Raw genomic sequence first — 22868 nt, 5'->3', positions numbered from 1 at the left:
TATATATTAATATTTATTTATCTATTAATATTTTTATTCTACTTGGGGTTGGGGGTGAAATACATACTTGGATATACCATCCCAAAATATTTATACTTTATTTATATATATATTAATATTTATCTATTAATATTTATATTCTACTTTGGGGGGGTTGAAATACATACTTGGATCCGATACCATCCCTAAATATTTATACTCTATTTATATATATTAATATTTATTTGTCTATTAATATTTATATTCTACTTTGGGGGGGTTGAAATACATACTTGGATCCGATACATCCCTAAATATTTATACTCTATTTATATATATTAATATTTATTTATCTATTAATATTTATATTCTACTGGGGGGGGGGGTCAAAATACATACTTGGATCCGATACCATCCCAAAATATTTATACTCTCAGGTAGAGGCAAACCCCCCCCCCCCAACTGTTTGTGTGGAGTCTCCCTCATCATGTTTGTATGTATTTTACTTGGGGGTGAGGGTTGAAATACATACTTGGATCTGATGCCATCCCTCAATAGGAGGGCCCCACACCAATGAATCTTAACGACTTGGAACTACCCCCCCCCCCCCCAAAAAAAAATGGTTTAACTTTGTCTTTGGATGCAAAACGAGAGTCATTAAGATACTGTGAGACCTGCACACACTTTATCGATATCAGCGTGGTATGACATGACATGACAGTCACACCTCTTCCTTCTGCAGAGTACAGTGGACTTGATCAAGAAAGAGACTTGTTGCATGACATCTCCATCATCAGTGTAGTGCCTTTTAAGATCTTGAGATGCTCTGCTGTTATCTTAGAAGACCTCCATTCATGCTAAGACTAGATAGGTGTACCTCTCATCCGAGCAGGACACCACTCGTCTGTGGGGATGGTGCATGATCCAATGACTGTCTTTGCCGGGAAGAGGTATCACTCTGGTGTATTTTAACAACTGTCGTTTTGCATCACAGAAGAGTGAAACCATTTTTGGTTTAATCTCCTCAGACTAGAACAGTCCTACCTCGTGTTTGAGCATGAACTGATGAAGCCTGCTTGGATGGCAGGCACGATGGGTCCAAAGGTAAATTATTGAGTGAAAGTCCGTTAAGACAAAAGTAAAAATAATTATTTTTGTGTAACGTTTAAGAAAGACACAAAGATGGACATATTTCACATAATATTTGACATAAAACAGCCATTCCTAAATGGTAAATGTTGTTGGTGTTGTGACACTTACATAAATCATCTGATTGACAGCCATAAAGGGGATTGCTAATGAGGGTCCGGTGGTCCGAGGGGACGCTGTGGACTTCCTCTGAGGATGTCGTGGTTGATTAGTCTCTGTGGGACACACGTGTTGACATGCTGGAGTGACCTTTGACCGGAGGGACATGGACACAACAAGCAATTAGCAACTACCAATCAAAATGAGGTGGAAGAGAGGATTCATTTTGGGCTACGGCATCATTTCATCCGTCAACTGTCAAGTGTCTGTCACTGCCAAGGGGGTGTGCCCTCTGTGACATCATCAGTCATGGCTCCTCAGGTCAATAAGAGCAGGCCGGGAGCGCCGGGTGTGTCGTTTGTTGCTCAGGGGAGCCAAGCGTGCACTTTGACCTCCGCCTTCATTTCAGTTGTGGTCGTTTTGACTGTGCATTGTGTCCCTTGACTCCTTGAAGATCATGTGAAGCGTGATGGAGAACCACTCGGATGTGTTGTTTATCCTTCACGGCCTCGATGGGTCGGCGTCCAGCCGTCAGATCTACTTCTCCTTGGCACTGGCGTCCTACGTCTTCACCCTGCTGGTGAACGTGATGCTCATTGTGACTGTGTGCGTGGAAAAGACGCTGCACGAGCCCATCTATATCTTCCTGTGCAATCTGTGCTTCAACGGCATCTTCGGCGCATCCATTTTCTACCCCAAACTGCTCGGCGACCTGCTGTCCGAGGTGCACGTCATCTCGTACACCGGCTGCCTGGCGCAGGTCTTTGCCCTCTACTGCTATGTTTTCGGCGAGTTCACCAGCCTGACTGTCATGGCATTCGACCGCTACATGGCCATCTGCAAGCCGCTGCAGTACCGTGTCGTGATGACGTCACAGAAGGTGGTGCAGCTGCTGCTGCTGACATGGTGCTTCCCGCTGCTGGAGACGGTGGTGGGCATGGCCTTGACGGCGAGGTTGCCCCTCTGTGGCCGTCATATCCGCAAGTTGTTCTGCACCAACTGGGAGGTGGTCAAATTGTCGTGCGTGGACACCACCATCAACAACATCTACGGCTTCCTGCTTATGTTCTTACACGTCTCACAGGCGGGCCTCATTGTGGTGTCCTACGCCCACCTAGTGCGCGCCTCGCTCAGGTCACACTCTAACCGCCGCAAGTTTGTTCAGACGTGCGTGCCGCACTTGCTCACGCTGCTGATCTTCACCACATCGCTGGTGTTTGATACCTTGTTCTCTCGCTATGGCGGCGACCAGATGCAGCTGCTGCAGAACATGCTGGCCGTCGAGTTCCTGGTGGTGCCGCCCCTCGTCAACCCCGCCATCTATGGCATTAAACTGCAGCAGATCCGCTGGCGCATCATGCACAACTTCACACACAAAGACACCCCGCCGTTGCAGGCAGACTCGCGCTGACTCGTGTCGTTCCTTCTTACAACTCAAGACGCCGCAGACAAGTTGAACTTTGCCTCGTTTATTTTTTTGGAAATGTTGTGTTCATGTAAACATTGGTGGTGCTTCACTTGCAGCGACAAAAATAAATATACCCACAGCAGAATGTGGCGTCACACCATGCGGCGAACCAGCTTGTTTCTTTCTGGCTCGAGAAACTCTTCCACCAAAGCGTCTGTCACCTTCTTAAGCTCCGCCTCCAGACAACACAGGTCACTGCAAACAGGGTAAACAGGACGTGACGTCAGTGAGACCACGGCCACACTCCACAACCATTGTTGCTGAATCAATAAGGTGCTGAAATCTGAACATTATAAAACTGGCATGTGTGAAAAGAGGCAAAAATAATGAGCACTGTTTTCAAAGTCAAAGCTGACCTTTTAACTAAAACACAAAAGATATTAGTGGCTGACTAAGGAAATCTTAATAATATCCATACTTGAGAGGCACAAATTATAGGATATTTACATTTTGAAATTAAAAAAATGTTCTAGTGGCCAGGGTGGCATTCCCTCAGGGGCGCTACAAGCATGAGGGGGAAAAAAACAACTAAAGCTCAGTGCTTATTCAGATATCAGGTCAGGATACAGGATTTAGGATCAGATGGGTTCCTTCTACAACCTGGGGAGACAGAGCCTTCTCCATCGCTGCCCCCACCCTCTGGAAGTCTTTTGCCCCATTCACTACGTGCTTGCCCCGACCTTTGGGTTTAAATCCGTTTTTAATGTCTAACTTTTTATACCTGACTGCTGCGCCCCTGCCCTGCTTTTAGCCTTGTTTTAGCTCTGAATGAATGTTTGGATATTGTATATTAATGCATCGTTTACTCTGTTTTAACTCAACGCTATTTTTATTTCTTTTTTCTCTACTGTAAAGCGTATTTGAGTACTCTGAAAAGCGCTATAGAAATAAAATATTATTTATTATTATTATTATTATTATTATACAAGGGATGCAGACACCCCCATACCGCTCACATTAAGTGGACAAAACAAATGATGGAAAAAAGTAAGTGTTAAATAAAACTAATGTCATTCTTAATATTGTGTAATATTAATATTAATATATTAAGATCTTGGCAAATAATGCATTTAGCCAGTGCCTGTTTTTTGAGGCTGCTTTGACTGTGGCACCGCACCACAAAAACAGTGAAACCGTTCTTGCCTTGGCATGTCTCTACCTTGAGAGGAAAAATACTTTTGATCCGTGCCTCTGCCAGAAATAAATGAATAAAGCAGTGAAATGTTTGTGTATGGTTTACTTGTTGTAACCCGTACACTCATGTTAAGTAATAGCTGATCAGATGGGGCACATGGGGGGGGGGTCTCGCTCTCGAGGGGGGTGCCACTGACCACTCCTAACAGAGCATTTATTATGTAAGGTTACGTTCTAACACTACCTTAGACCGTAATAAGTGCATTTTTGCCAAACAGGATTCATTATTTATAATTACAATATTTTCATACAGCATAAAAAAAACCTGTTTACGGCCTTCTTAAAAAGTTTAACATTAGAGCCTTTGTGGCATAAAATAACACCCCTATAGTCAGCTTTACTGTCCTAATACCCAATGTAGTAGACATAATAAAATAGGTCATTTAAGACATAAATAAGTGTGTTGCTGTAAATGTCTTCCAGTGCTAGGGTAGCTCAGTGGGGGCGGACAGGAAGTGACTTCAGGGGTTCAGAGTTGAGTTTTAACTTGGCATGGGTTACGGTAGCCAAAAGCCCGTGTTAGAGATTATTGTGCCTGCTGTGAGATCATTCAAGCCTGCAATGAAAGCCTGTTGTTCCGGCGATCATGTCTGGTGCTTGTGTGTCTCACCCAACATTACATACACCCAGTGACCAGTGTAGAATATTACAGATCATCAATCACATCTTCTGAATGCCAAAGCTGACCTGGTTCCGGGCGGAGCACACAGCTCACTGTAGTATTTGATTTTAGGTTCTGTGCCGCTCGTCCTAAGCGTGGCCACGATGCCGTTGTCCAACGTGAAGGTGATCATGTGACTGCTCCTGCTCACAGGGAGAACCTGTGCAGGAAACATCTCGGACCTTAAGGGGGAAAAAAGTTACGCTCAAAATGGAGGACAAAGCGGCGTCTCACCGAGCGAAGGTCCGGCTGGCTGCTGTCATATCCCGTGGTGACGTCTCTGACGTGGACGATCCGCACGCCGCCGCACATGTCGGGGTACGAACCTCGGCCGCCAAAGTCTCTGATCCGAGTGAAGATCTTGTGGACAGTGTCGGCATCGTTACAGATGACGTAAGAGCTTGTGGACATGTGATGGCCGTACCTGCAGAAAGGAAGTGGACGCCCTCATTCAATGGAAATCATCTACTCTACTGGCGAAGAGTAGTAGCTCACGTCTGGTAGATGTTGTGCAGCTGCTGCTGGAGACTCAGCTTCCTATGGTGGAGATAAGCGGCCATCTCAGCCACCACGGCAGCCGTGCTCACGCCATCCTTGTCGGGAAGCAGACCGCCGCACAGGAAGCCTGCGCACACACACAGCATGTGCACGTCGCATCCTAGGCAACATACCAGGACATGGGATTTGTGTCGTCACGTACCTATGGACTCCTCAAAGGCAAACAACACCGTCTTCCCGCTTCCGGTGAGCTCACGGATACGGTTTCCGATCCATTTGAAGCCAGGAAGTGTTTCCTGTTGAGATCAAGCGGGAAAACGTTGTCAACGTTGTTGATCGCCGTCCGTCGTGGCGGACGCACCTCAAAGTGGAAGCCTTCCACGTAGGCCAGTGCCTGCAGGATCTTTGAGGACACTGTAGTGGCGAGCATGTATACGTGCTGGATGTCAGCTGGGTTGCCGTGCGTCTCCTTCCACGTCAACAGCATCCACCAGCCCAGCAGCGCCGCCAGCTCATTCCCAGAGAACACTTTCCAACGACACCTGCGGCCAGACCACGCCCCTTTCCAGCTCCATCACCACCAGCTGACCCTCACATCACCAGGACACACCCACCTGTCACACATCTCCGCCACCGCCAAACGATCCGCGTCTGGATCCGTCGCCAGGACAATGCGGGCGTTTTCCTTCTCGGCCAGAAGAAGAGCGAGTTCCTGGACGAGAGGACAATACATGAAACATCGATGAGGATGGCAGCATGACAGCACATGATGTCCTACCAGGACAGACTCTCCCTCTTCAGGGTTGGGACAGTGCACAGAAGGGAAGTCTGGGTCTGGGTCTTTCTGTTCTGGGACCGGAATGGGGGGAGGGAAACCGAACACCTGGAAGGCTTGACGGACAAAGTCGTGTCCCACACCGTGGAAGGACGAATGGACGAACTTGAGAGGACTTCTGCTGTTGATCTCTCTGAGGAGGAGGAGGAGGAGGAGAGGAGAAGAGGAAGAAGAGGACGCTCCTGAGTTGGGGACTTACTTGTGGAAGCAGAGGCTGGTGAGCTGGTCTAGGTAGCGGCTGTTGACATGACTCAGGGGGTCGCTCCTCAGGGGGCTCCTGTGGACCAGCTCAGTATCCCAGCAGGAGGCGCTCCAGGGCTCCAGATGGTCCTCCATGCTTTTTAGTACATTTTTGTCATGAGGGGAGGCGATCTGAGCTCCATTACACCAGTAAACCTGAGGGGGCGCAGCAGCTGGGTTGGTGGTACGTGAAGGGGGCGTGGCTGGCGGCAGCTCACCTTGTAGCCGTTGTCCTCTTTGGGGTTGTGAGACGCCGTGATCATCACACCGGCCGCCGCGCCCAGCTCAATGATGCCAAACGGCTGCAACACACCACATGGCATCAGGCTCCGCCCTTTTCCTCCCTTTGCCACAGGAAGTGACGCCTTGCGTCTCTCACCACGTACGGCGTGGGGACGTAGCTGGAGAAGAGGTGCACGCAGACGTCTCTGCTAAGCATCACGGCGGCCGTGAGCGCCGCCAGCCTGACAACAACATTGGCAGGTGAGGGCAATGTGTTTCCATGGCAACAGCCAACCCCGTGGAATTACCTTTCACTGCTGCAGCCACTCTCACGTCGCCCCCTGGTGTCGAAGCCCACCACCACGCCTTTGCGGCCTGCGTTCGGAACACACCTGAGCAGGTAACCGCACAAGCCCTGCAAAACACACACACACACACACACGAGTCTAACAGTACCCACTCAAGCTCTCCCACTGCACTCACCTGTGTGGCCTGGATGACGGTGAGATCATTGATGCGGTTAAAGCCCGCTCCCATAGGTGCTCTGAGGCCGGCCGTGCCAAAGGTCAACCTGCCGCTCAGTCTGGTCTTCAGCTCGTCCACATTAGGACACACCGCCAAAGCCAGCAGCTCAGCGCGAGTGTGAATATTCTGGAATACATCACCATATTGTGTGTGTGTGTGTGTGTGTGCGCACGGGATCATGCGATACGGCAGTTGACATTTGCATAAAGGTCACCACCTTTAGTGTGACCTTTAGTGTAAATGAGGTCACAATGTTTACACGCCACAAAGCAGGCCTTTTGAGACAATTCATCTTCATCTTCCAGAGGTCCCCTCAGTCCACTCAGAACACCAAATGACAAACTTTTATTTGATTTTTGCTGCCACACTGAAACAAACTTTGAATCATCTCAATCCAAAGGTTTTTTTTGTCAGATTCCCTAGCATCATTCGGCTGCTGAAGTGTAAGGCCTAATGTCCTCAAGTCTTTAATAGTAATTACATAAAAGGGGCATGTTGTCACCTGAGCCGTGACGCTATAAATCAAGGCGGAGGCATAGACATAAGCGACTGACAGCAGAAGATGAACTCTCTTTCTGGTGGCTTAGCCCTCACCTTGTCCCAGCTGAGCCACCGCTGCACCGCCTCGTCCACCTGCCTGTCCCCGGTGATAGGCAGCTTCAGCTCGGCCTTCACGGCGTCGTCGTCCCGCTTAGCGTCGCTCATGCTGCGGTGCGACAGTGACTCCCATGTTTCTGCTGGCACGATGCTGCTGCTGCTGCTGCTGCTAACACCCCCGCCAATGCTACTTTACAGACCAGCTGATTAGCAGCGCCAAATGTTTATTTGCAAAGTTGTACAACACTAAGTCAAAATACTGTCAAGTCGTCGGAAGACGTCACTAAGACTTCCGGGTGCCTTTCAAAACAAACGCCTGGCTCGTGCATCGTGTTTGACAAAAAAAACGGTGACTAAAGTATTTTTGAGGGGTTGTCATACTCAATATGCAATATGAAATGTAATAATTTGATCACAATTATAAATAAATAAGCAGGTGAAATCATCACAAACACGGATGTGTCATCTTTACCACAGAAACAGGAATTAGGATTGGTGGTTTGATGCAAATATCGATAGTATCGATAACCAAGCGCATTAGCATTATTTTTGCTTTTGCTTAGTTATTTTTGCACTACTATATTTTGTTGAAACAAGTGTATGTAATAAAAGGGAGTAATTGATTTTAATGATACAAAATAAATATCTAAAAATAAAAATGTTACATTATTTTTTTCATTTGTCATTATATGTTCAACAAATTGTAGGCAAAATCACATAATCTTGCAAAAAAAAAAAAAAAAAAAAACCTGCCACAGTAGCTCTGTAAATCAAAATGTGCAATATCAACCAACCCTCATAGAAACAACTCCAGTCTCTTATTCTGAAAGGATGGACACGTGACTTCTCTTCAGGGGGATGCAGCACCAAATGGCATCAATAAGATATTTGCAATTACCGAATAATTGTACACACTAATGCAGTAGTTGTCCAACAATTGTGCACACTTAGATGTAATCCTAAGAAAGACACAAAACAACTTTTACTTTCTTAAATACTCAGCTTTATTAACGTTGAAGAAAGCACTGTCATCCATCCTGGACTCATTGTTGTCATCCCAGTGCGTTGACTGATTCATTCATGAACTCATTTGATATTCACCGAGCCGTGGGTGTCTACCAAGTGACAGCGGAAGCTGTCTGCAAAAGCGTCCAGCAGGTGAGGGACGGCGTCGTCCACGCTGATGTCTCTGTGCAGCTCTGCACTAAGCGAGGTCACGCCCTTGCCCTCCAGGCCGCACGGCACTATGTGCCGGAACCACGACAGCTCGGTGTTGCAGTTGAGAGCCAAGCCGTGCGACGTGACGTAGCGGGAGCAGCGGATCCCTAAAAAAACCCACAAAAATGAAACGGGAACTTCCAGAAGCGGGGATGGGGTGTCAACGTACCAATAGCACAAATCTTGTTGTCTCCGACCCAAACACCGGTGTGAGGAGACGTGGACGCCTTCACATGGAATCTTCTACAGGCCGAGATGACGGTCTCCTCCAGTTGTGACACGTACCAGCGGACACTCTGCACACACACATGACGTCACTAAGGAGGTCAACAAAGGGTCTGTCACATAGCACATAGCAGGTGTGACCTTCTTGAAGGAGCCCAAGTTCAGGACTGGGTAGCAGACCAGCTGCCCTGGGCCGTGGAACGTGATGAGTCCTCCTCGGTCAGCCTTGTGGACCTGGGCTCCCAGCAGACGCAGGTGTTCCAGCGAGGAAGGCGGGTAGGGTTTCTGGCGGATGCCTGTGGTGTAGACAGGAGGGTGCTGACACAGCAGCAGAGCGTGAGCCGGACCGGCCTGGTGCCGCTTGACATAGACCTGCTGGAGCTGCAATGCCTCCTGGTAGGACAGCAGGCCCAGGCGGACCACCTCCACAAGCGGCCTGCCCCCCTGCATCCGCCACTGCAGATAAAAACACGCACAACATGCTTATCGATACACAGGAAGAAAGGAAATGTCCATTCAAGGGAGACATTTTTGAAATGCTGTATTATTTTTCATATTAATATGAATAACAGATCATTTGGAACATAATTTAAATCAGACAGATAGCTAGATATACTTTACTAATCCTATTCAGGTAACTTAATAAATATTACCACTGTTGATAGAAACAAACACTCATTACTACTATACACACACTTAAAGAACCGACAAAAGACAAACCGGCCGTCTTGTATTGCAACAATTTCTTTAGTTCGCTTATATCGTATTGTGTAGGTATATCTTATATTAAGGTTTATACCTCAAACTTCTCACGACTCCCGTGTCACTACATCTGCCATCCGAGCGACGCAGACTGCGCATGCGTACTTGGGCCGCCATCTTGAAAATATCTTACGGTACGTCGTGGGTGACAAAACTATTACTACCTTTGCGTATGTAGTTACTTGCTGTTACATAACTAAATTGTTGAATGTTTAAGTATAATATACACTCTTATGAACACACGTGCATGTGAGTCAAATTCGTGTTATTGACTTGCTTCACGTCTTGTTCGTCTTGGTGTTGTTATTGCTACTTATATACCACATAATGAATCATTACTATTTAACTACCTTCACCACGTCTAACTAAAAACATAGCTGTCACAGACAAAACAAACTATTGACTATTGTTGTTTATAATTCGTCTGGTTAACTGAAAAGTTTTACAGCACCGCGAGTGACGTCATTGCCGCTTGTGTGATTTTGTCCCAGTGCTGTCGCCGTATCATTTCCGCTGCGGATTTACTTCCGTCGGCAAGTTTGGTTGCCACAATGGCGACGTACGTGGAAATACTGAGGAGCGAGTTTCCTGAGATCGACTCGGAGTTGTTCGACTACATCACAGGTGAGTGGCCGCGTTAGAGTCGTTGTATGCGGGCTATTTTCAGTAGCTGTCCATCGGACAGAGACTGTCGTCCCGGCTGGAGGAGCACTGGCCCCAAGTAGCAAGTTAGCTATTAGCAGCTAACCAGCTAACACCCCGGTGTGGCTCGTCGGTTTGACCGGGTTTGGCGCTGATATACCGGCTAACACGCCTCGTTGATACCGTGACTCGTGAGAATCGAGAATTGGTCCTTTAAAACCAAAAGAAACAATCTCAGTGGTTGATAGAAATAAATAAATATGTGATTTAAAAAATATACACTTTCGCTTTTTAAAAGTTGAGCTTAAAGACTGACTGACACCCTCTCAAGCAAACGTGTGTGTGTGTGTGTGTGAGACAGGCGTTTTGGACAATGGCGGGTCTGACTTCGAGGATGGCGAGGAGGTGTTTGATGCCATTGGTGGAGTCCTGCAGGAAGTGTCACCTGACAGTAAAAACGAGGATGACGTCAGAGACATCTGTCTACAGATGTTCAACACACTCCAGCTGTGAGGATGAGCGCTTGAGGCGTGCCTTGATGAAAATTATTCCCAGGTGAGAAAGATGTCATGACAAATACGTGTATATCTGTGTGTGTGTTCAGGAGCCGCTGTCCCGCGGCTCAGCGTCAGGTGTTGCTGGATGCGCCGGTGCAGCTGTCGCAGATGTCGACGGACATGAGTGAGGACCCGCTGATGTCCACGTTGTGGCCTTCATGTAGCTCACATTTGTTTTTACTTGTTCACAGTGCCGGACGACAAAGACATGCAGGGAATCTGGATGATGAAACGTCCTCAGAACACGGTATGACCTCTCCATGCACTCCCGCAGGCCGTCCTTTGTTGGCTCACGCTGTCCCTTTTTGTCCCTCAGACGGTAGACGCCAAGAAGCTGGAGAAGGCTGAGGCCAAGTTGAAAGCCAAACACGAGAGGCGGAACGAGAAGGACTCTCAGAAGACGTCAAGCCCACTGTCGGTGTCTGTCTTCTGCACATTTGTGTCTCTTTCTCACGCTGTCCTTTCTGTGCCATGTTCACTTGTCTGTCTTGCTTGTTGTGTCCAGTGTCCTGGAGGAGGCGTCTGCCAGTCAGGCCAGCAGTAAAAAAGATGGGCGAGTCGACCAGTTGGGGAAGAACCGCAGCTACGACATCCGCATCGAGAACTTTGATGTGTCCTTCGGAGAGAGGTGATGTGGGGAAAGATGAACATTAATTCATTCATTTTCTACCGCTTATCCTCACGAGGGTCGCGGGGGGTGCTGGAGCCTATCCCAGCTGTCTTTGGGCGAGAGGCGGGGTACACCCTGGACTGGTGGCCAGCCAATCACAGGGCACATATAGACAAACAACCATTCACACTCACATTCATACCTATGGACAATTTGGAGTCGTCAATTAACCTAGCATGTTTTTGGAATGTGGGAGGAAACCGGAGTACCCGGAGAAAACCCACGCATGCACGGGGAGAACATGCAAACTCCACACAGAGATGGCCGAGGGTGGAATTGAACCCTGTTCTCCTAGCTGTGAGGTCTGCGCGCTAACCACTTGACTGCCGTGCAGCCCAAAAGATGAACATAATAACATAAAAAAAACATTTCAAATTAGCCTACAAGCTAATGGTGGTCACAAATGTGTAAGGGAGTCCTTGTCTCTGCAGGTGTCTGCTCCAGGGGGCGGAGCTTTCGCTAGCATCTGGCCGGCGGTATGGCCTGATTGGTCGAAATGGGCTGGGCAAAACAACGCTGCTGAAGATGCTGGCCAGTCGCAACCTGCGCGTTCTGCCACACATCTCCATCCTCCACGTGGAGCAGGAAGTGGCCGGAGACGAGACGGCGGCGCTGCAGAGCGTCCTGGAGAGCGACACGTTGCGGGAGGAGCTACTGAGCGAGGAGCGGCGCCTTAACGCTCGCATCGCAAACGGAACGTAAGTCAGGCGTCCGGGCGCATGGAACCAGGGAGCGGTGCTGACGATTTACGCATTTGTCGTCTCAGAGCTGACGGGATGGAGAGCAGCCACCTGTCGGAAATTTATGTCAAACTGGAGGAGATCGAAGCTGACAAAGCCCCAGCCCGGTAACTGTCTGTGCACGTGTCAATGACTCAATCAAAGGCCTGCCAGACTTGAATTGACACTTGTCTCATCCTACTAGAGCCTCCATAATCTTGGCAGGCCTGGGATTTTCCCCCAAAATGCAGCAGCAGCCTACCAAGTGAGTGCCCAGCTCAGTTTTCCAAGGCTGTTCTAAGATGGCTCATTTCATGATGCCTTTCTCCGTGTGTGTGTGTGTGTGTGTGTGTGTGTGTGTGTGTGTGTGTGTGTGTGTGTGTGTGTGCACATGCAGGGAGTTTTCAGGAGGATGGAGGATGAGATTAGCCTTAGCGAGAGCTCTGTTTGCTCGGTGAGTTTCTTCCTTGTTTTTATTCCTGATGCTCCAGCCCTCAATGCTGTCAGTCATTATGTATGATTGACAGCACAGAGCGCTAACCCTTGAGCACGTCCACCACAAAAATCACTTGCTATATACACCCAATAGCACACTTACAATCACAATGATATGACAATCTAATATTTGTGTTTGGTTCTCATTAGGCCCGACCTGCTGTTGCTAGATGGTGAGTCACTACCACATTGTTTGTTTATCATATTACTTTTTAAAAACATTATTTTTCTTCAATATTTCAACCCTGTGCTAGTAAAATGACATTCTTTTTTCCTTGAAATATTTTGAGTTTATTATTTTGAAATTGGAGATTTTTTTCTATTTTTTATTTATTTATTTCTATAATATTTTGACTTTTGACTTTAAAATTACAAACTTTAAAAAAAGTTATTAATCTATTTCAACTTGAGTCTTGTAATGTTATGCCTTTATTCCCATATTATTTGACTTTACTCCCATAATATCTTGACTTACCCCCCCCCCATATTCATTTATCCATCCATTTATCGACTGCATATCCGAGGTTGGGTGGTGGCGGCAGCCCCTCCCCAGGCCAGTTGAGAGACATAGTCTCGCCAACTTGTCTTGAGGCTTCCCTGAGGTCTCGTACCGATGGATGTGCCCTTAACACCTCCCCAGAGAGGCGTCCAGGAGGCATCCTGCCCAGATGCCTCAGCCAACTCATCTGGCTCTTCTCAGTGCGGCAGAATAATGATTCTACTCTGAGTTTCTCCCGGATGACATGCGTCTCATGTCTCAAGGGAGAGCCCAGCCACGCTATGGAGAAAACTCATTTCAGCTGCTTACACTTGCGATCTTGTCCTTTTCTCAACATATTTTCTAATTTACTTTTCATGATATTACAACTTGGAAAAAACAAATTTTCCTTTAATATTTCAACTTTATGCTCCTGAAATGACATAATTATTCCTGAAAATAGCCCTCAGGGCGCAGACTGAAGAAGTACAATATTAACATTGAATACTACTAGGACTTGAGTAGTAAAAATGTGTGTTTGTTTCCAGAGCCGACCAACATGTTGGATGTCAGAGCCATTCTGTGGCTGGAGAACTACTTGCAGGTGTCGGCACGCTCTCACTTTTAAACTTGGCAACCCTCACTGAAGTCAGTGGCGGAAGTTAGCATCGAGCTAGCGCAAAAAAAAAACTGCCTCCTCTTCCCGCAGACGTGGCAGTCCACCATCTTGGTCGTTTCCCATGACCGAAACTTCCTGAACGCCGTGGTGACAGACATCGTCCATCTGCACTCCCAGAGGCTGGACTGTTACCGTGGCGACTATGAGAACTTTGTGAAAACCAAAGAAGACAGACTGAAAAACCAACAGAGAGAGTATGAGGCCCAACTGCAGTACCGGCAACACATACAGGTACTGTACTACAAGCAGTACATGCCATGCCAGGTTGTGGTTTCTTTTGCAAGTGACTGTGTGGTGTTTCAGGTGTTTATTGACAGGTTTCGCTACAATGCAAACAGAGCAGCTCAGGTCCAGAGCAAACTGAAACTGCTGGAAAGACTGTAAGTCCTTGTGAGTGCCCGTCAATAAAACATACTTGGGCTGGAGTTGACGAATCGGGACTTTTGTGGTTGTTTTCAGGCCAGAACTGAAACCCATTGACAAAGAAGCCGAGGTGACTTTGAGGTAGTAGAAACTTCTTCGTAGTTCTCCCATACTTCATGCTACCAGGTCCACCAACACATTGTGGTTTTTGTGCGACAGGTTTCCAGACAACTTTGAGAAGTTGTCCCCTCCGATTCTGCAGTTAGACGAAGTGGAGTTCTACTACACTCCAGACCAGCGCCTCTTCTCTGGGCTCAATCTGTCAGCGGATCTCGAGTCTCGGATTTGTATTGTACGTCAGCCAGTAGTTTGATCTCACAAGTACGTCAAACCTGTGACGCCTGATCGTGTTCTTCTTCCTGGCAGGTTGGCCAAAATGGTGCCGGGAAAAGTACCATCCTCAAACTGCTGATGGGCGAGCTGACGCCGGTAAACGGAATCCGCCAAGCTCACAGGTAAGACCATGGCAAGGTGACTCATTGCTGTCCTCGTGTGGCCATCTACGGTATTACATACACCATTCTTTCTTGGTGCATTACAGTGGATATACCGCTATATGTGTTTCATACTCGGATGTCTTTCATATATATTTTTTTAAATGTGCAAATTAACCCCCCCCCCACCAAATTACACACTTTTTGCTGTTTTGAAAACTTTTTTTTTAAGTGTGCTATGGGACAATAAGTAAAAACGCCATGAGTCACCAATGTCCCCCAAGCCGCACTTTGGACACTACTAATACTGATACTAATAACACAAAAATATCAAAGTGGTCCCTCATCCCGGAGGAGTTGAGCAGTACTCATAAAATGTCTTCTTTCGCGCTTCAAATGCTGCGGCTTCACTCTAGCAGTTTTTTCCAAAATGTATTAATTATTAAATCATGCATTTTGTGGTTGAATACAACCAATTATTTGCAAATGCATATTTAAGAAAAAGTTACCTTTTTTCCCTAAATGGTGCCTTTGCCAGCATAAAAATGCCTCTGTGAAGTCAAATACAAATACAGTATAAGGCATTCACCAGACACTTTATGTGGTATTCTACATTGATCACTAGGTGTCAGTAATGTTACTGTAACTTACTTGGACTTGCCAGAACAACAGGCCTTTATTCCAGATTTGAATGATTGCACAACAGCCACAATAATCCCCAACACGGGCTATTGTTGCAGTTGTAACCCCAGCCAAGCTGAAACTCAACTCCTGTCCGCCCTCTACTCCGGTCCCCTAACACTGCAACACTTTTATCGCAACACACACACATTATTTTCTCTTATGTCTCCTGTATTGGAGGGTGAAGGTGACTAGAGGGCTAGAGGGCTCTAATGTTAAAAACTGTCTTTAGAGGGCTGTAAACCTTTTTCAATGGTCTAACTTTGAAAATGTTCAATTATTAAATGAGGAATCTTACTTAGCAGAAATTCATCTACCACTTCCTGTTTGGAACCAATTAATTGCGATGAACAAGGCAGTAAATGCTGGACAAGTTGGCAGGGATCCGCTGTCTACACATGGTTTGAAGGGTGCACATGCAGCTTTTCATGAGGAAAAACTGTCCCCGATGTCTGGATTTTAAAAGCCTCTCTGATGTGTCAGGAACCTGAAGATCGGGTACTTCAGCCAACACCACGTGGACCAGCTGGACTTGAATGTCTGCTCCGTGGAACTGCTCCTCAACAAGTTCCCTGGTAACCACGGCAAAATTCAGCACTCCAACTCTTGCTCAGCTTGCTAACACTACCTGATTGCCGCTTGTTTGCGGGTCACAGGTCGGACCGAGGAGGAGTACAGACACCAGCTAGGAGGCTATGGCATCACGGGAGAGCTCGCCACCAGGCCCGTCGCCAGTCTGTCGGGAGGACAGAAGAGTCGGGTGGCCTTTGCCCAGATGACCATGTCAAGGTAGCCAGATGATCACATTTGGAAGCCCTGCTAGTCACCAACATCCTGTGACCTGCTCTGTCTTTTCAGTCCCAACTTCTACATCCTGGACGAGCCCACTAACCATCTGGACATGGAGACTATCGAGGCTCTGGCCACAGCCCTCAACAAGTTTAGAGTGAGCACAAACACTAAGCCAAGGCTCTCCACATGTGCTCCCGGTGACGCCATGACATCTTTCCTGTTTTTTTTGATAGGGTGGTGTCATTCTGGTGTCACACGACGAGCGTCTGATCCGGATGGTGTGTAAGGAGCTGTGGGTTTGTGAAAGCGGGAAAGTTTGGCGCATGGACGGCGGCTTTGACGAGTACCGAGACGTCCTGCAGGAGCAGTTCAGGAAGGAAGGCTATCTGTGAGACCACACCCACTAACATCCAACCCCACCTTCCGTCTTGTCAACCAATCGGCTGTCTGAGTGGACTGTGTGGCCTCTAGCGTCAGGTCATGACCTCTGAGCCGAGTCGGGTTGTGAACTCTGGAGCGGGCAAGAGTTTATTTAAACCCTTTCAGTTTTAGGTAAAACAAATAAAGCTGACGTTGTGGAACTCGCACACTTCCTGTTTCCTATATGAAGGTCACAGGCTGTGTCGGCACACTTTCAATAACTATACTGTGTCCACTGTGTACTTACTTCCTGAGGGTGCAACTTTTGATTGCGGTAGTGCCGTCCTAAATAATTTACTGTTGTTGCACACTTACCACAAATCGCCAAGATGGCGACCATTGCGGGTGATAAGTATGCATCACTGGCACTCACCATCGTTGGCACACACTTTTTATCGCACAAGCATGCAAAATGCAGTGCAGTACAGCGATAGCAAAAGGAGTGGGACTAACTTGATTGGTTTCAATCGACTAGGAGGGAAGAAGCGGATAAACAACTACAACTCAAGTTAGTCCTTCCCCTTCCGTTACATAGCCAAGACATCGAATTCAGGTGGTAAGCGTCCGGACACACTTATCTAATCAAAATACTAGTGTGTGAAGTGGAGGTGTGTTCTGCTGCTTGGACCGTAGTTAATACATCACAACTTTTTCATCTACGATATATATATATATAAAAAAAAAGCAATGTGCTTTATTGCTACTGGAACCAGAACTCTGACCACCAGAACTTAACACAACCCTTGAACAGAGCACTAAATCTAACACCACACAAAATGATAATTTTCTTTTGACATAATCAGCCATAGGTCAGTTCAGTCTTGAACTATGTGGCTGTCCTGGTCCAGATTCTCAATACTGGAAGCTTCTCTTGGTCTGAATGTCATCCAGAATTTGCTGTAGTTCTTCATCCTCAAAGCGCCCCTCCAAACTGCATTAAAAAATGATAATTGAAATGGTTGGTCACATGTCCTTTTCAATGGGCAGGAACAGGACTCACCTGGGGATGAGGGCCTTGGCTTCCTCCGCAGCCTCGGGACACAGGTTCGCCAGACTTGCCAGCTCAAACTTGTGCAGCTTCTTCTGCAGGAGGAGGCTAGTGGGACGAGGGGTGGGTTGAACACGTCAGTTCTGAGGTTTACTGGTTGACCTCTTATGTTGTTAAGTTTGGCACCAACCTGCGCACAGCCGTGATGGTCTCTCGGTTCTTGAAGCGGCTAAAGCGGACCGTGTAGTTGAGGGTCTTCATGAAGACCTCGGACAGTTCCTGCTCGTCTTCAACGCTCTCATTCTGCTGCTTGCGATGCTCCAGCAACATGTGCACCTCCGAATTGAGCAGCGTCTCCGAATTCTCAAACTCTGGTGTGAGAGCAACACACAGGGTACAAGCTGTGAGTTGTAGAAGCTGAGTGGACCAATCACAGCGGACTGCAGGCTGCATGGCGGTCGAATGGTTAGCGCGCAGGCTACACAGCTAGGAGACCGGAGTTCAAGTCCACCCTCGGCCATCTCTGTGTGGAGTTTGCATGTTCTCCCCGTGCATGTATGGGTTTTCTCCGGGTACTCCGGTTTCCTCCCACATTCCAAAAACATGCTAGGTTAATTGGCGACTCCAAATTGTCCGTAGGTATGAATGTGAGTGTGAATGGTTGTTTGTCTATATGTGCCCTGTGATTGGCTGGCCACCAGTCCAGGGTGTATCCCGCCTCTCGCCTGAAGACAGCTGGGATAGGCTCCAACTCCCCCTGCGACTCTCGTGAGGATAAGCGGTACAAAATGAATGAATGAAAGGAAATAGAGCAGGAATAGGTGCAGATTCTGGAAGCTCTAGAAAGCTTTCTGTGCAGGTTGTGTATGTAGCTGCTCTATAGGAGTCAACAACTCAATACATTCATTCATTTGCTTATCCTCACGAGGGTCGCGGGGGTGGAATTGAACAAGGGTCTCCTAGCTGTGTGGCCTGCGCACTTGAGCATTATTGTTCCCTTTAAGAAAGACAGAAGGAGTGTTCAGGATACCTTGAAAAGCAGAATAAATACGGAATGATAGTTGAGGAGACATTTAGGAAAACGTCATAAAGGGATGTTGAGTGCTTTAGGAAAGAGGAATGTTGAGGGTGCCTCTACCTCAAGGGAAGTAGAAGATAAGGAGGACTAAAGCGAAGAAGAGTTGAGGAGACCTTTGGGAATTTGGAAAAATGAGAAGACCTTTAGGAAAGAGCAGCTGAGATGCGTCTTCTTCCACATCGCCGGCATGAGGCGCGGAACTAGAAGCCGCCATCACAGCAGCCGTCGGCCGGAGGAGAACCGCTCTCGGACCGGAGGAGATACAACAGTCCGGTACCGCCCAAATGTCGAACTGCAGGGAAAAGTCCTAAGTGAGTGAAAGTTCGAACGAATGACAAGTTTGGACGCTGGAAAGCGAGTCAACACAATCCCCCTTTGAAGTCCACAGCCACTTCCGGTCTTTTCCGGTAAGCCTTCGTGTGTCTTTTACTGCAGTAGCGCCATCATGTGGCTGGCGACTGCATCACACTTAACAATGGTCATGAAAATGCTACTAAAATGCTAACACTTCATTCATTTAAATGATTATTAAGCGTTTAGTAATTAAGCAGATTTTGTCTCATTGCGTTTAGATTTGTTCGTTGCTTTTTTAATCTTTGTCTGGACCTCATGTGTCAACGAAGGAAATCTGCCGGGGACGAGAGAAACGTCAGTGAGGTTGGGGTGACGTCACTAAGTGGGCGTGGTCGTTCTTAGGAATAACTCGCTTGGGCTAACGCTGCTGCTTGTCGTCTTGTCAGTTTTGTCTTCATCGCACTCGTCTTTACATTCGAAGCAGTGGAGATGGGTAGCTGTTTGACGGTTGGTCCAAACGAAGCTTTGGTGGTGTCTGGTAGGTGAACGTCACCATTTTAATCTCAGCTAAGCAGCTAACGCCAGCTACTTTAAGCGGCCAGATGGTAGCGTGTTGTGGTATTTGCTAAAGAAAGCAGCTCTGATTGGGAGGCGACAGAATAAACAGATTTATCTCTGTTATTGTTTTGCAAGCGATCTTCTCGGTCACCTCTTTACATGTTAGCCCCTCCCACCACTGAGCAGCTAGGAGCTGCTGAGACAAATAAGATGCTCATCCTTCACAGATGGATTGTGACCAGATATAAGTCAATTCTGACACAATTAAACCAATGATATTACGGTGGCCGGCAGGGGCCAAACACGAAAACACCATAAAGACACTCACATAAACGCTGCAAGATAAAAAAAAAAAGAAATGCAAAATACATGAAATGAGATGCTCTCCATGTTATCGTCTCAGGCTGAAGGCAAAACATCACATGACGGTTTGTAGTTTTGGAGGACACTGGATCTGTGGGCCAAGGGGTCTTGCTGAGTCTTTATGTTTTTCTTTAATGATTAAACGCTGCCTGGATGAAAACAAAGGTCACAGGTGTGTGAGACGTAATGACATCATCCTTTGTCATGTCATGTGTTTACATGTAATTGTAATGAACGCTGGTAGACAAGAGGAATAACGTTATGGGAGACAGAAAGTGAGTAAAGTACACCACAAATATAGATATTAGTGGAAAGATCTTTCTGTTTGCTTGTTTTGTGTGTGTTTTTTAATATCACAAACAAGACTTTAAGGGTTTGTTGTGGCGGATAAAAAAATACTAACAACAAGTATGATGTGTTCTTTTTCCTCTCAGGCGGCTGTTGTGGCTCTGATGTGAAGTCCTACGTGGTGGGGGGGTGGTCATGGGCGTGGTGGCTCCTGTCGGACACCCAGAGGTGACGTCTGATAAAATGATGACACTGTTTCCGGGTGCCGTGCTCTTGTTGACGCCGTCCTCGGCGGCGTGCTGACAGGTTGCACATGTGCTTTGCAGGATCACTCTGGAGATCATGACCCTGCAGCCTCGCTGTGAGGATGTGGAGACGGCAGAGGGCGTGGCCATCACTGTCACTGGCGTGGCTCAGGTAGCGTGTTGAGGAGAAAAGTTCTCAAGTCTTTGTCATGTGACCAAGTTACTTTTTGTGTGTGGTGTGCTCCAGGTGAAGGTCATGACCGAGCAGGACCTGTTGGCGCTGGCGTGCGAGCAGTTCCTGGGAAAGTCAGTGATGGAGATCAAAGCTGTGGTTCTGCAGACCTTGGAAGGACACCTGCGCTCCATTTTAGGTCTTGCCTCTGGTCATCACAGTCTTAAAAGAACACACAATGTCGTGTCATTGACATGGGCGCTCTGCTCGTGCAGGAACGCTGACGGTGGAGCAGATCTACCAGGACCGGGATCAGTTTGCCAAGCTGGTGCGGGAGGTGGCGGCACCCGACGTGGGTCGGATGGGCATTGAGATCCTCAGCTTCACCATCAAGGTAGGAAACGGAGTCGTTTAGGATTTGATTCCTACTTGTGAGCGAGATGCACATCATGTTTGCCGCCTGTTGGCTTGCAGGACGTCTACGACAAGCTGGACTACCTGAGCTCGCTGGGAAAGACTCAAACAGCCGCCGTACAGCGGGATGCAGACATTGGCGTGGCGGAGGCGGAGCGGGATGCCGGGATACGGGTAAGGGGGCTGTGGCGTGGAGATGGTTGATGGTTGGTGGCGGTCAAGCGATTCGATGCCTTATGCTGCCTCTTAGGAAGCCGAATGCAAGAAGGAGATGATGGATGTCAAATTCCAGGCCGACACCAAAATGGCTGACTCCAAGCGAGAACTGGAGCTGCAAAAAGCATCATTCAACCAGGAAGTGAACACTAAGGTGGTCGCCATTTGCCTGTTTTACAGATTGTGTGCTAGGATTTGGATTTGGAAAATGAGTGTGTCTGTGTGTGTGTGTGGATGTTTCCAGAAAGCTGAGGCCCAGCTGGCCTACGAGCTGCAGGCGGCCAAGGAGCAGCAGAAGATCCGCCTGGAGGAGATCCAGATTGAGGTGGTGCAGAGGAAGAAGCAGATCTCCATCGAGGAGAAGGAGATCGAGCGCACCGACAAGGAACTCATCGCCACCATCAAGCGGCCCGCTGAGGCCGAGGCCTTCAAGATGGAGCAGCTGGCCGAAGGACACAAGTGAGCCCGGAACGGACCGCCGCTTTTTTCTGAGCTTGCCGCCTCCTCTTTAACACTTTGACCTCTTTCTTCAGGAAGAAACGAGTGCTCATCGCCCAGGCCGAAGCGGAAAAGATCAGGAAGATCGGCGAGGCTGAAGCAACCTCCATTGAAGCTGTGGGCAAGGCCGAGGCCGAGAAGATGAGACTGAAAGCCGAGGCCTACCAACAGTACGGCGAGGCCGCCAAGACCGCTCTGGTCCTCGAGGCCCTGCCCAAGGTAACGTCGCCTTCTTTGGTCACGCCTCCATACTTAAGGCTTAGGACTTAGGGTAAAACCAGGAAGTGGATCGCAGCAAGTGTAACCACAAGGGCCTGGTTGTGTCACTGCAGATTGCTTCCAAAGTGGCGGCACCCTTGGCCAAGACCAATGAGATCGTGATCCTCAGCGGTGAGGGTGGACGAGTGACAGGCGAGGTCAATCGCCTGTTGGCTGAACTTCCTGTGTCCGTCAACGCTCTAACCGGCGTGGACTTGTCAAAGGTAGGAAGTGTGCAGCTTTTCAATAAGGAAGTGTTTGCGGTGGGTGGGGGAGCGATCCTGACGAGGTATGCTAACCCTGGTCTGCGGTCACCTTCCAGATTCCGCTGCTACAGAAGATGGCCAAGACTTCAGCTTGAGAGGTGGTCCACTTGAAGAACTTTGGTGCCTTACTGGATCCACGAGCAGAACAGCTGCATGCTCTCTTGTCTGGGATTATGGGCGGAGGGGCGGGGGGGGGGGGGGGGGGGTCCTTTGTTTCATTTGGGATGTGACACAGGTGCTCAAAGCTTTCCACAATCTTTCTCCTTCACTTTGTTATCCCATGTTAGTGCGCACATGTTGCTTTTGCACGTGACTCCATGTTTGTTTTGGTGACGCTCGACAACAACAAACAAAGATCTCTTTTTATGAAGACCAGGACACAAAAATCTCTTTTTTTGTGGTTTTATTCTGTCATGTTGCCGTTTCTGGGAAGGAAAATAAATGCTTCTTTAGATGCAATGTATTTTTATTTGACACAACCTACGAAGGACTGTTAATATTGTTCATGTGTTTTTGTCTTTATTTTTTCATATGTATAATAGAAGCATTGAGATTTGTTTTTGCAAAC

The 22868-nt window shown here is 47.8% G+C and overlaps 6 protein-coding genes across 7 annotated transcripts; 3 read left to right on the top strand and 3 right to left on the bottom strand.

The window, feature by feature from the left end:
• The first annotated feature begins 1684 nt into the window (after nt 1–1684).
• On the top strand, nt 1685–2767 carry LOC131134961 (olfactory receptor 52J3-like). Its single transcript, XM_058080705.1, is given in 1 exon segment — nt 1685–2767. A coding segment is annotated over 1 exon segment (954 nt). The 3' UTR covers nt 2639–2767.
• Nucleotides 2668–7738, bottom strand: pgm2l1 (phosphoglucomutase 2-like 1). 2 transcript variants are annotated; one of them, XM_058080703.1, is made up of 14 exons: nt 7465–7738; nt 6829–6996; nt 6654–6760; nt 6503–6587; nt 6342–6425; nt 6083–6279; nt 5827–6016; nt 5663–5760; nt 5410–5590; nt 5251–5344; nt 5046–5175; nt 4785–4974; nt 4577–4710; nt 2668–2890 (listed from the first exon to the last, which is right to left on the bottom strand). In XM_058080703.1, the coding sequence occupies exons 1-14, from the start codon at nt 7573–7575 to the stop codon at nt 2788–2790; spliced, it is 1872 nt and encodes a 623-aa protein (XP_057936686.1). In that variant the 5' UTR covers nt 7576–7738; the 3' UTR covers nt 2668–2787. The 2 variants fall into 2 exon arrangements, with proteins under 2 accessions (XP_057936686.1, XP_057936687.1); XM_058080704.1 differs by lacking the exon at nt 6829–6996.
• Nucleotides 7739–8462: 724 nt separating this feature from the next.
• lipt2 (lipoyl(octanoyl) transferase 2) lies at nt 8463–9803 on the bottom strand. The gene is made up of 4 exons (XM_058080306.1): nt 9710–9803; nt 9052–9366; nt 8855–8981; nt 8463–8792 (listed from the first exon to the last, which is right to left on the bottom strand). The coding sequence occupies exons 2-4, from the start codon at nt 9358–9360 to the stop codon at nt 8554–8556; spliced, it is 675 nt and encodes a 224-aa protein (XP_057936289.1). The 5' UTR covers nt 9361–9366; nt 9710–9803; the 3' UTR covers nt 8463–8553.
• A 351-nt stretch (nt 9804–10154) lies between these two features.
• On the top strand, nt 10155–16888 carry abcf3 (ATP-binding cassette, sub-family F (GCN20), member 3). Its single transcript, XM_058080304.1, has 21 exons — nt 10155–10296; nt 10676–10823; nt 10919–10995; nt 11063–11118; nt 11188–11285; nt 11377–11499; nt 11973–12239; nt 12308–12388; nt 12466–12525; nt 12658–12714; nt 12906–12928; nt 13782–13837; nt 13943–14143; nt 14216–14292; nt 14372–14416; nt 14495–14627; nt 14702–14790; nt 15934–16025; nt 16107–16239; nt 16309–16396; nt 16476–16888. Exons 1-21 carry the CDS (start codon nt 10224–10226, stop codon nt 16632–16634), a joined length of 2136 nt encoding a protein of 711 aa, XP_057936287.1. The 5' UTR covers nt 10155–10223; the 3' UTR covers nt 16635–16888.
• On the bottom strand, nt 16506–19160 carry polr2d (RNA polymerase II subunit D). Its single transcript, XM_058080307.1, has 4 exons — nt 18870–19160; nt 17841–18021; nt 17663–17758; nt 16506–17593 (listed from the first exon to the last, which is right to left on the bottom strand). The coding sequence occupies exons 1-4, from the start codon at nt 18940–18942 to the stop codon at nt 17515–17517; spliced, it is 429 nt and encodes a 142-aa protein (XP_057936290.1). The 5' UTR covers nt 18943–19160; the 3' UTR covers nt 16506–17514.
• A 232-nt stretch (nt 19161–19392) lies between these two features.
• LOC131134735 (flotillin-2) lies at nt 19393–22493 on the top strand. Its single transcript, XM_058080305.1, has 11 exons — nt 19393–19560; nt 20378–20459; nt 20558–20648; nt 20724–20847; nt 20924–21042; nt 21123–21236; nt 21313–21432; nt 21523–21737; nt 21812–21995; nt 22109–22258; nt 22357–22493. The coding sequence occupies exons 1-11, from the start codon at nt 19512–19514 to the stop codon at nt 22393–22395; spliced, it is 1287 nt and encodes a 428-aa protein (XP_057936288.1). The 5' UTR covers nt 19393–19511; the 3' UTR covers nt 22396–22493.
• The last annotated feature ends 375 nt before the right edge of the window (nt 22494–22868 follow it).

The sequence above is a fragment of the Doryrhamphus excisus genome, chromosome 8 (assembly GCF_030265055.1).
Source record: "Doryrhamphus excisus isolate RoL2022-K1 chromosome 8, RoL_Dexc_1.0, whole genome shotgun sequence".
Lineage (NCBI taxonomy): Eukaryota > Metazoa > Chordata > Actinopteri > Syngnathiformes > Syngnathidae > Doryrhamphus > Doryrhamphus excisus.
Note: the sequence above shows the minus strand (reverse complement) of the source record. Positions and strands in the feature narration are given on the sequence as shown.